The sequence below is a fragment of the Helianthus annuus genome, chromosome 5 (genome assembly GCF_002127325.2).
Source record: "Helianthus annuus cultivar XRQ/B chromosome 5, HanXRQr2.0-SUNRISE, whole genome shotgun sequence".
NCBI classification, from domain to species: domain Eukaryota; kingdom Viridiplantae; phylum Streptophyta; class Magnoliopsida; order Asterales; family Asteraceae; genus Helianthus; species Helianthus annuus.
The window spans coordinates 45,922,776-45,935,683 of NC_035437.2; the positions used below are offsets into that span (position 1 = coordinate 45,922,776).

The 12,908-nt window shown below is 31.8% G+C and overlaps 1 protein-coding gene and 1 long non-coding RNA gene across 2 annotated transcripts; both read right to left on the bottom strand.

The window, feature by feature from the left end:
* Nucleotides 1-794: 794 nt before the first annotated feature.
* LOC118492455 lies at nucleotides 795-2,600 on the bottom strand. The gene is made up of 2 exons (XR_004893797.1): nucleotides 1,925-2,600; nucleotides 795-1,029 (listed from the first exon to the last, which is right to left on the bottom strand). It is a non-coding gene; the product is annotated as an uncharacterized LOC118492455 (long non-coding RNA).
* Nucleotides 2,601-6,020: 3,420 nt separating this feature from the next.
* LOC110940568 (alpha/beta hydrolase domain-containing protein 17B) lies at nucleotides 6,021-8,460 on the bottom strand. The gene is made up of 5 exons (XM_022182120.2): nucleotides 7,896-8,460; nucleotides 7,092-7,128; nucleotides 6,747-6,983; nucleotides 6,629-6,676; nucleotides 6,021-6,511 (listed from the first exon to the last, which is right to left on the bottom strand). Exons 1-5 carry the CDS (start codon nucleotides 8,201-8,203, stop codon nucleotides 6,254-6,256), a joined length of 888 nt encoding a protein of 295 aa, XP_022037812.1. The 5' UTR covers nucleotides 8,204-8,460; the 3' UTR covers nucleotides 6,021-6,253.
* Nucleotides 8,461-12,908: the final 4,448 nt, after the last annotated feature.

Below are 12,908 nucleotides of genomic sequence, written 5' to 3' on the forward strand. Positions count from 1 at the left end.
AGTCATGTTAGGAATTTACATCGAGATAGTTGATAAACAGGCAACAAGTTATTTCGCTACCCCTTTTTGAATAACAAAACTAAATCTTTCAAAAACTACGTCCATAGAACGAATCTCATTTAGAATTCGATTCTAAAAAATGGTCTCTCAATAATCTATAATATAACCATACAAGAACCAAAATACATATATCTGAGGTTATCTGTTAGAGCCGTAAACAAATCGAGCGTTCAGCAAAGGGTTCATGAACCGTCTGGCGAGAAGTTCGTTTGTGTTTGTTCATTTAATAGTTGAACGACCACGGACAAGAAATTTTGTTCATTTAGTGAAATGAAATGAATGAACATAAATAAAGGTAGCATTCATTCATTTATATTCATGAGCGTTCGATAACATGTTCACTTGTTTGTAGCGTTATATAGGAGAATTTATGTTCATTTGTTTTTGTTTATGTTAACTAAACTGCTCATTGCATGTTTGGTTTGTTCGCAGCCCCAAATATGAGAATTTTGTTTTTGAGACATCATTTTATGGGATTAGGATTAAATACAAAGGGCAAAATAAATAAGAAGGGTAAGAAGGATTTTCGTGCACTGATCTTAAATTTGGAGGGTTGAATTAGTTTTAAGGAAAAGAAAATAGTGGAAGGGCATAAATGGAATCCTACATTTATTGACTTTCTCTCTTCACGTGCAAGACACATGTCAATTTCCCTCATCAATTTAAAACGTCCATAACTTTTGCATACAACATTTTTTTTTAAATTTCACCATAATAACAAGTAAGACCCATACTAGTTTTATAAACACTTCATCATTTAAAAGTTAGCACTTTACGACGAAAATGCCGTTTTACAAAAACGTTTACATCATGATGTTCATCCTTGTTTAAAACATTCAAACTACAGTTATTAAGTGTTTACATGATTCAAAATATCCAAACTAAACAAGATCAACGCGGAAGCTTCATTTAACGTGTGTTCGGTTCTTGCACGACGCTGATCTTCATCCAAAAGTTTATAACGTTCACCTATAGTCAAAACCATCATAAACATTAGATATGATAGTTCTATAACATATTTTATCAACTTCAAAAGGAAAAACAAAAATAATAAAATTTTGCCAGTTTTTAGGGGGCCTCGCGGGCCGCGACAAAATTCATAGGTGGCCCTCGCAGGGCGCGACAAGCCCTGGCGGGGCGCGATCGGATTCATCTTATGCGTCGCGGGGCGCGACAGGCCTGTTTCAACAGAAAGTTTCCTTCTTGTTGCTACATTTTGCCCAGCTATACCAGTATTCACAAATTAACTCATATCTTGCACAATTCAAGTCTGCTTTACACGAAACTTGTTTCTAAACGTTCGTAATACATTTATCTATGTATTCAACACTTCGGGTTCACTAAAACTATGATTTACAAGCTTACAACTTACAAATCCATTATAAAATTATTCGAACCGTTATGTTTTAACCACTTTTTCACATCTTATGACCAAGGTTAAATCCTTGACCCCTTTTTACCCATTTCCCGGGCTGGATAACACTAGCGTATTCGCTCCCACTACATGGTTTTCATACGCATTTATATCCGCTTGACTAACTTGATTTAAGCATCGAATTTTCCATCTTTAACTTAAAGAGCCTCTAATTCTCTAAGTTTCGATTCCAGCTAAAGTTCATTAATCTAATTTTTAGCGTTTCTGATACTCGGCTTACGCATTCAATTCACCAGTTTATTTTGTGACCTTCTAATAACTTAAAACCAATATTTAGCTAATCACTTTATTTTGACCCATGTGGTTGTCTAAGTGAAATCTATCACTTTATCGACACACCAAACGCAACCATTTTCGCTATATCAAAACATTAAACATAACCACGACTAAGTTTGTCTATAAAATGTAACGAAACGAAAACTCACGTACCCCAAAGCTTATCCTTCAAGCGCGACTCCGTTCCAGCTTGACCGCTTGACGATTCACCCGCTTTGCCTATAGAGTTCAACCAACTTCATGTTTAGAACTCATTTTAAGACTCATCACACGCAATTTACCAATTTAGTCGATTACGTGATTCTTTTTAACATTTTCATCATTTCAAGGTTCATTTAGGCATTTTAACAAACATCTTGTAGGCGAGATTTTATACGCATCTATTATCAAGTTCCAGGTTAACTTTTAACCAAGTTTTAACATCAAAATCAAGCCTCTATGTCTAGTGTACATGAACAACATCTAGAACTTGCGTTATAAGACCAATTTTCATAAATTTAACACTCTAATTCAAGTGTTCATCATATTATCATAAAACCCACTTAGCACATACATGATTAGTTAACCAAATCACTAATTCATGGTACTAATTCAACAAGTTTACATCTAGGGCTTGTTTCTAGACTTGTACTTACGTTAATTTCACTAATACATTCAACATTCACTCTTGAATTTCGTTCATGAGTGTTAATCATAAATTCAAGATATCACCAAATGTTAAAATTAAACTTACCTTGTGATCTCCTAACTTGAGTGATCAGACCTTGGCTTGGGGACCGATTTCTAACCCGTTTCCTCTTTGATTTGATGAATATTTGTGAGTTAGGGTTTTGCAGAGAACTTACTTGTTCTCAGATGTAATCGTCGACCAGAACACACACGTGTGTGTGTGTTTTGGTTTTGGTTTTGATTTGTTTTTAAATAAAACATCTTTCATGTTTTGCCCCTTTTAGTCCCTCAAGGTTTCAAAGTTTATAAAGAAGTCAACTACTTCAAGTTTCTTTATTGTTTACTAAATATTATTAACTAGGTTAGTTAATCCTAGTCACATTATTCTTCGGTTATAACCAACATATATAATTTATATAAATTTCTAATATTTTTGGGGTGTTACATAACAAGCGTTTTTAATCTTTAATATGAGTATGATACTATATAAAAACATTTTTACTGGGTTTTCTTTGCATTGTGTTAAGGGTTCGGGTCATTATGTCTTTTAATTAGGTTTTGGTCGTTACATTTTTACTTTGGTTTCTATACATTGTGTTATTATCAAAACTTATAACACAATGTTAATTGGGGTTCTGTCCATTGCGTTTTTATCATAATCTATAACACAATGTAGACACAATGAAGATGGTGTTATATTTGAGTTTTCTATACATTGTGTTATTGGTTCCAATTATTATGTTTTTCAACTGGTTGGGTTTTCTATATATTATTTTATAGATTCTGGTCATTGTGTTTTAATCTGTTGTCTGTTGTGTTTTTGTTTTGTTGTCCATTATGTCTTTTACCTATTGTCATCAATTGTGTTTTTAGTCTACTTTCCATTGCGTTTTTAGTTTGTTACTCATTGTGTTTTACGTTATGTCCATTTTGTTTTACGTTATGTCCATTGTGTCTTTTATCTGTTGTCATCAATTGTGTTTTTAGTCTACTTTCCATTGTCTTTTTAGTTTGCTGCTCATTGTGTTTTACGTTATGTCCATTGTGTCTTTTATCAGTTATCGATTGTGTTTTTGGTCTACTTTCCATGTGCCTCTCTCATTGTATTTTACGTTATGTCCATTGTGCAATAAGCAACTGGGTTTTCTATTTTTTATTTTTTTGAAAAGTATAACAATAGGGTACTCATATTAAAGACAAAAAGATGCTTGATTTTATGGTAATATTTTTTTTTAAAACAAATGACGTATAAAAAATTTACGGACGTTTAAAAAGTAGGGGGAATAGTATGTGATTTGCATGTGCATGTTTATAGGCCTGTGACTTGAATGCGCATATTGCTTTTTTTTTCTCTTGGACAAAATTAACCTTCCCACTTGATTTCTGTTGAACATTAGTCAATCTATGATGGCTTCATACCCTTCTTATTTTTAAACCCCTTTATACTATAATTCAACGCCATTTTATATTACTTATGTTTATCAAGATTATTTCAAGTATGTTTAGATAATTAGGTTAGTATATTCTGGGTGGATTTATTGTTATTGTTATTATTATTATTATTATTGTTATTATTATTATTATTATTATTATTATTATTATTATTATTATTATTATTAACTGCCATTTTGATCCCTAAGGTTTGGTCACTTTTGCCACTTTATTCCAAAACTCAAACCTTTTGCATCTGGGTCCCTGTGGTTTTAGTTTTATTGCTATTTTGGTCCAAAAATGAAATCAGGTCTTGTTTATCTTATAAAACCCTGCTATTTTGTCGTTTTCCTCAGGGGCAAAATGGTCATTTCATTTTTATAAATAAATACCAGACCTCTGTTGCATCCACCATCTTCAAAACCAAACCCTGGCTCCCTCATCTCCCTTCTCTCTACCTCTTGACTGTTCTTCAGAATCTTTGATCACTGTTCTTCGCGCCACAGCGATTTTGATACAAATCAAAATTAAGCGAAATTCTAACGTTAAAAGGGTTTTAGATAACCGATTTTTGTGAAGATTGAGTGTTGATTATAATCGTCGATTTTATTATTTGATTCTTAACGGAAAAACAAACTTCTTCGGTGTCAAAACGTAAAACAGGGGTTTTTATTTATGCGTTTGATTTTGAAAACGAAACGATTCTCGATTGTATGAACGATCTGGGTGTGTATATGATAATTTTGAACAGGATTTGATCACAAGTTTGATCAAATCTTTGAAACAGACTGATTTTGATTCTTGATCGAAAAGCAGGGATGGAGTTTTCTGGTTTTGGTTTGGTGATACTTTACAGGATTCAAGATTGATTAAACAAGGGATCAGATTGTTGATTGTGTGTTTGTGATTACAGGGATGGTTGTTTCAGTGATGAGGATTTCTGAATTTCTTTCACAGGGATGATCGTAACAGGGCTTGGATGCCAATTGTGGGGTTATTGTGTTATAAACATTTCAGGGATTTAGAAATAATTAATACAAACCTCAAACTTTTAATTAGTTTAATTATTTTAATTAATAATAAGTTATAATAAAATCATAATGACCAATTTACCCTTGAGGAAAATGACAAAACATTAGGATTAAATTTGAGGGATATGAGCTGATTTCATTTTTGGACCAAAATGACAACAAAACTGAAACCACAGGGATCCAGATGCAAAAAGGTTTGAAATTTGGAATAAAGTGCCAAAAGTGATCAAACCTCAAGGACCAAAATGCAGTTTACTTTTATTATTATTACCCTATCTATTAATTCACAAAGTTTGTGAATAGTGGAAGGGTGTTTTTGTAATTCAATGGATATAGTCATTTTAGGTCTTTTAATTAAATTAATATCTTTAAAAGACCTAAAATAACTATACCTACGAAATTATTATAAAAGATGAATTTGTTAGCTACAATGATTTTTTTAGTTTTCTCATTTTGACCACTAAAGTATTACACATTACAATTTTATCTAAAAGTTTACATTTATTACTTTTAACAGAAAATTCTAATTTAAAATCTTGCTACACTTAATTTTTAGCTTTCTCGTTTTGACCACTAAAGTTTTATATTTTACAATTTTACTATAAAAGTTTACATTTATTACCTTTTAAGAGAAAACTTTAATTTAAAATCTTCTTTACTTAATTAGGTCTTTCTAAGTACAAATTTAAATTGTTGTTTGCTTAAGATATCGGAATTGCAAAGTCGTTTGAGGGTCCTAAGTTGCCAAGGTTTTTGTTTGTTTAATTTGTGAAACTTTAAACAATCTTAAACTGATATTTGGTTTGCTGAATCCATATGGATCCTCATCTTAAACTGATATTTGGTTTGCTGAATCCATATGGATCTTCTTATGTATTTTTGTTACTATCTTTATTCTTAACTTAACTTTTGTTCACGCATAAGTCTAGGGAAATTATGAAAAACCCGTCGCGAAGCAAGGATAATATTTACATGTTACTAATAAAATGATGAAAATCCTTTCTTCTTATTTACAAGTTACTAATAAAATGATGAAAATCCTTTCTTCTTAACCCCTTGAGACGTACATTTTAATTTTATATTTTCTTTAAAACTCAAATCTATGAACAACACAACCATCATCAAGCCAACCACCATAAAATTGTGCATCTAGTTACTAGTAATACAAAAACAGAAAGCACAAGAAAACAGTTTATGGACTTTGGTTTCCAATCAACAACGATTACTAACATCTACTTAAAAATCAAGCAATGTACACGTGAGTCACAATCAAATAAAACAACAAAACTCACCGAAATATAACTCAAACAGATCAAACAGCCGGTTTGTGCAAGATTTCTTGAACCATCTATTAATAACCAAATCTCAAGCACTTGTTGTGTTTGACACCGTTCATGCACGATCCTGACGAAGATTGTTGCTTGTTTGGCTTCTGGATTGATATCTTCTCCATTGCACTTACAAACTTTCGTAGATGTCTTATGTACTCCGGGTATGTTTCAAGATTGCAATGCCCCCCACCTTGTACCCACAATGGATCATATTTTTCTTTAGCCAATTCCCATAACCGCTTACCGTGTGAAAAGTCAACTATATCATCATTTGTGCCCTGTGATTTTAAACAACCAAACAAACAGTAAAATGAAGACGAGACTTGACCAACAAAGATGGAATGTTCAAACAATAAAAGAACCTCGTGATCAGGTAAAAAGACGAGCATACATACATGTATAACTAGAACCGGACAGCTGACTTTCTGTATTTTGTCAATATTCTGCACAAACGAATGAACCCGTTAATGATTTTGGTCATTAGGTATTCTCATTTGTGGTGTAAAAACTTACCTTAAATATATCAAACCAAAGTGTCATCTTTACATTATACAAAACGCGAATTCCTGAAAGAATAGCACTATGTAGAACAACGCCTCTCAACCTCTGTAATCGGGCGGCCAAGTGTAACGTGGGCCCACTGCCAACAGATTGGCCGTACAAGATTATATCTTCTTGTTTAATTCCATATTTGTCTCTCAAACAATTGTACACAGCCTCTATGTCATAGTATGTGTTAACTTCAGATGGCTAACCAGAATAAAACACATAAATAATATTTAGAATACCATCTAATAGACATTTTAACTATTTCCTTGTTCAAAAAAAATACACGAGGTGCGATTATTTCTTGCTTACCTTGCCCGTGGAAGCTCCATATCCTGAATAGTCATAACTGCAAAGTACAAATATATACAAATTTTATGCACAAAAAAATAAAATCATCACAGATGATTAACATATGTTGAACGCCACTCGTTACCAAGGACAGAGATACAATTTGACCTTTTGGTCAACCCGATTACTAGCTAAATCAAATTCAACAAGGATCTTGTCACAAAATCTCTACAAAGCTGTATTTTTAGTACTTCTATGAAGCCTAAACTCTCGAATTTTAAGAACTCGGAGTCTTTGAGACCGGATTTGCTTGAAGGGTCAGAGGCAATTTGATTAACGAGGCGAAAGGCTGCTTACAGAGAGCAAACATGTGAAAACGGTTCAAATTCGAACAAACTATTGCACTACCGATGAACCGTAAAACTAATATAGGAATCCAGGAGTATTACATAACACTAAGAACCAAATTCTTTTACCATATATATATATATATATATTACTTATAATCAAACAACAAGTGAACACAGTAACATCAAATATGAAAACTGAAGATTAGACAGAAACACTTTTATCCAATATAATCAAAATATTCCTAAATATTTAAAGACAAATCAAACCCCAACAGTAAAGACTAAGAACAATCCAAAACTCCCTAAAATCGAACCCCCTAATTTCATAAATCTACACAACAAAAGCAAGTGCATAAAGAAACACAAAGATTCTTGACTAAAACACAACCAAATATGCAGATAAAAATCAAAACTTTGAAACAAAGCAATAATCTTTTTAAAGAAACAGAAACTGAAAACAAAAACAGAAAAATACCTCATGATATTGAGTCTAAGATGAGCTCTAAGCTCAATAAAAAGCTCTTGCATCTGACCCAAATCAGCAGCGTTACCATGAGAGTACAAAAGGGTGAATTTACCAAAAGGGTGTTTCCAAAAAGTAGCAACAATCTTGTTTCCAACTTTGGTATCAAGAACATGAACATCAACGTTTTTATCAGCTGTTATTCCGGTAAAACAATATCTTTTTTCCCCATTTGCTTCATCTATACATACATCATATGATGCTGGTTCAGGTGGAAAAAATGCAAATTTTGCAGCTATATTTGAGGTTACATTTCCCATTTAACAACACCCCACCTCATTAATTTCCTCTAAAAGAATAAAAAGATTCTAGTTTGTTGAAAGAATTAACAGGATCTATGTGGGTTTTAATTTATTTTATTAAAGATTTAATCTTTTTAAAGATTTAATCTTGGGTGAAAGAAAAAGAAAATGAAATGATCTGATCTAGTAGAAGAAAATATATTCATGAAAAGGGGAAAAAAGAAAGATGAATGAAGAATGATAATGACGATGATGAATAGATAATAGCAAAGGTTGTGATGGTGATGATCTCTATATTTTTATGGACTGTATACACTTGTTCATTCATCAATGGTCTACCTTTGGTTCATGGTAAATGACAACTTTGCCCCTAAAGTCTATCCATGTTCTTCACTTGTTTATTATTTTAGGTTTTATGATTTTGTTGGAAGTTAAATTAAATAAATATAGTAATCAAACTCATGTTTCATGACTGTATTTTAAGGTAGACACGATGGTTTCTAAGGTATTTTATTAAGGCACGTTCTTGGCGATTCAAAGTATATTTTGGTAATAGATATAGCATGTACTAACTAGTTGAATAAAAAAACCATCATGCAAGGATAAGATGATCTTAGTTGGAAAACAAATCATGGAATTAATATTCTTACATCATGGTTGTTTTACGTTTAACGTACAATATTCATCATAAACGGTAAGGATTTTAAGTCTCGTCAGCATATCGAACAATGCATGACTAATTCATTAAAAAAAATGTGGGTAGAAATGTCCACCACATTCATACCCATGTCTATATGTTGCTCTTGAAATTACAACATTTGTCTAACCAACCTTCTATATGTTGTTAAAGTGAAAATAAATGATTTTGTTAATTTAATAATTCTTAAATTTGAAGGGGAAATTCGAAAACTTTTAATTCTTACCATGGATATGTTGTGAAAAGTTCAATGTCGATTAAAGCAAAGCTTGAAACGAATAAGGATCAACGGTGGTATAGTAATCGTCGATGTGATGCAGGAGATTAGTTATCTAATTAACTATTCAGTTAACTCGAATTTTGAGTTTGTTGGTCAAGTTTCATATAATACAAACTAGGTTAGAACCCTGTGTATTATACGGGTTGAGTAAATGTAATTTTATATATTAAATAATAAAAAAATATGTTTGTGAACCCCGTATATTGTACTGATTAAATAAATGTAGTTTTATATATCAAATAATAAAAAAATTATATCTTTAAAAACCATATGTATTACACAAGATTAAATAAATGTAATTTTGTATAGGGGTGTTTCAGAATTCGTTTCGAATTCGAAAAATTCGAAATTCGTTTAAATTCGATTCGATTATCAAGAATTTGTTTCGATTATAAGAATTCGAATTCGATTCAATTCGAGTCAAGTAAATCGAATACGAATCGAATACGCATTTACAATTTCAATTTCGATTCGATTCGAAATTCGAATAAAAATTATACATTTTTATTTATTATTTTTATATATAATACATATATAACTTTTATTAGTTTATACTACAAATTATTTTCCAAATTTATTCCAAGTATTAAAATTACCCAATACCAAACCAACTACATGACCCTTAACTAAAACCTAAGTAACAAATCTATCAATATATTTCTAACCCTAAAAATATTAACTTGTAATGTGGAGTGGTTATTCCCGACTTCTCGTTTTGAATTTTAGATTTAGAGTAAACTGCAATTTTACCCCATGGTGTTTAGGCCAATTGGCACTCTGACCCCCTCAAACGAAATAATTGCAATTTACCCCCCCCCCCAAACGTTGATGTTATGTCGCAATATTACCCCCTGCTGTCTAATTATGTTTAAAGTCAACATAAGTTATTAACGGTCAAAGGGTATAATCGTCTTTTCCACACTAGTTTTATATCTTACTCAATATAACACCCTAATATATCACACTCGCTGCAATCTTACCCCCCACCTATTAAGCTCTCCTTGTTTCTTCTCCGGCGACATCAACTGCGATGTTTTTCGCCATCAATGGACCGGAAAATCTGGTCCAAACTCCCTCATCGAACTCCTGGAACGCATATAAGAAAATGGAATGCTGAACCAGCATTCTACTCTAGACAATCCACTGACCACGTTTTCAACATTTGTGGTCGCAATTCAAACCCTCATTCTCTGTTCATCATCAATGGCAGCCGCTAGAGTGATGGCATCAACAACAATCATTGACGCATCATCTTCTGCACTCTTTAAAGCCGTTGTTGCATCTCCATTCTTCAAGCCTCAATCTGAAACCTTTCGCTTCAATAACAGCCCCAAATTAGCTCTAAAAAGAGGGGTTTTGCTTGTTCAGCTCTTTACAAACCCGATGTTCAGATCAAGGAAGAAGGACTGCCTGAAACCCTATATTACAGAGTGTTTTTTGTTAATGGTTCTGGCAAAAAGGTTGTGTTTTTTGTGGGTTTGTTGATTAATGTTGTGGGGTTTAGTTGTTTTGTGGGATTGTTTGTTGTTTGTGAGTGTGAGTGTGCTTAATCAGATTAATTACAATGTCTGAATGTGAGTGTGCTTAATCAGATTTCTTGTTAATTACAATTTTGGCAGCCAAACATTACAATTTTGAGTGTGCAACCAAACATGGAGCCAAATGCCAAATGTCTGAGTGTACAATTTTTATTTTGTGAAGTGTTTAATCAGATTTCTTGTTAATTTCCATGTGTAGTTGACTTTGGCTAGTCAAACTTTTTTGGCGGGAAGGGTTTTGGAAGTTGCAGGAGGTAATATTGTTTCTTACAACAAAGTATAGGGGGTAATAAGAAATGACAGTTTAGTAATTTACCGGTGGGGGGTAATTATGCGACATAACAAGAACGTTGGGGGGTAATATTAAAGGGTAAGATAGTTATTTCACATTAAAGTTAACAGATCTGTTAACATAATTGACACCAGGGGGTAAATATGTGACATAACACCAACGTTGGGGGGTAAAATTGCAATTATTTCATTAGAGGGGGTCAGAGTGCCAATTGGCCTAAACCCCAGGGGGTAAAATTGCAGTTTACTCTTAGATTTATGATACTTTATTTCGAATTGTTTTAATATGATATCGTGCTTTATGGTTGCTTTAAAATTTATGTTTCATTTTGATAGTTTTTTACATGTTTTTAAAGAATCTAAATCAAGTCGAATTCGATTCGAATTCGAGTTTTTAATCGAATACGAATTGGGTTTTTTATTCGAATTCGAATTCGAATTGAATTTGGTAGATTTTAATCGAATTCAAATCAAATACGAATTCAAGGTGAAATAAAAATTATTCGAATAATTCGATTCGAATAATTCGAAAATGCGATATTCGATTCAATGAACACCCCTAATTTTGTATACTAAATACTAAAAACGTCGTATCTTTAAAAAACCCTTGTATTAATCGGGTTGAATAAATCTACCAAATAATAAAAAATTACATCCCTAAAAACCTCGTATAGTACACGTGTTGAATAGATCTAAAAAATAGTTATATCTTTAAAAACTATGTGTATTACACAGATTAAATAAATGTAATTTTGTATATTAAATACTAAAAACGTCGTATCTTTAAAATACCTATGTATAGTTGGGTTGAAAAATCTACCAAATAATAAAAAAAAATTATATCCTTAAAAAAACCACGTATGTTACACGTGTTGAATAAATCTAATTTTACATAACAAATGATAAAAAGTTATATCTTTAAAAACTTCGTGTATTACACGAGTTATATAAATGTAACTTTGTATAGTAAATAATAAAAAAATTATATTTTTAAAACTCCGTATTTTACACGAGTTGAATAAATATAATTTTGTATACCAAATTATAAAAAAAAAGTTATATTTTTAATAAATTAGGATAACATTTAATATTAATTTATTATTTATATATTTAATATAAGATAAGTAGGAAAAAGAGGTATTTGTTTTAAAAATATATTAAATTAACAATTTAGATTTGAGGGTAATATCTTATTAAAGTATGATATAATTTAATATTAATTTATTATTTATTTATTTATTTATTTAATATAAGATAAGTATAGATTTGAGGATACATTCAATGAATGACACGTGTCCAAAAGTTGATTTCTTTTATTATAGTAGATAGATAAATAGGTTTATTTCCTTTATAATTGGTATATAAACGTAATAAAGAAAGTCGATCATTAAGATCAAGTGTGTGTTTGGTTGATTGGTTGATTCAAAATTTGGTTTTCATTGTTCCCTTAGTTTAACAAACCGTTATCAGAGCATGCAAAGATCAAATGGACTGTAAAAGAGATCGATCAAGGAAGGGAATCCGAGAAGGTTGGGAAGACTTGATTAATCAAATTAGTCACAATATATACCTCGTCGGAATTACTAAGCAAGATCATCAAGAGACCGTCCAAAGGTTGAAGACTGTCAACTACGACAACAACAACTATATCACCTGGTTAACTTGCATGATGTGCTACCTTTAAGGACAAGACCTCTAGGAGGTGGTAAACGAGACAAAAAGAAGCAGGTACCCAAGATCAATACAACAAAGCTATTCACAAGTAGAGGATAAGGGAATGCAAGGTCATGTTTATCCTTAAAACCATTGTAGAGGAAGAGGTGATCGATCACTTTCAAGAAATGGAATATCCCAAGGCGGTGTGGGATACCATGGCAAGACTATTCTCGAAAAAGAACAATGCAAGGTTACAACTGT

Bases quoted from the DNA above. Each gene is read 5' to 3' on its own strand.
- LOC110940568 (XM_022182120.2), bottom strand. From the start codon at position 8,203: ATGGGAAATGTAACCTCAAATATAGCTGCAAAATTTGCATTTTTTCCA. The intron at 7,129-7,895 runs GTATTTTTCTGT...TGTACTTTGCAG, and splicing joins CTTAGACTCAATATCATGAG to TTATGACTATTCAGGATATG. The intron at 6,512-6,628 runs GTATGTATGCTC...TTAAAATCACAG, and splicing joins GTCCGGTTCTAGTTATACAT to GGCACAAATGATGATATAGT.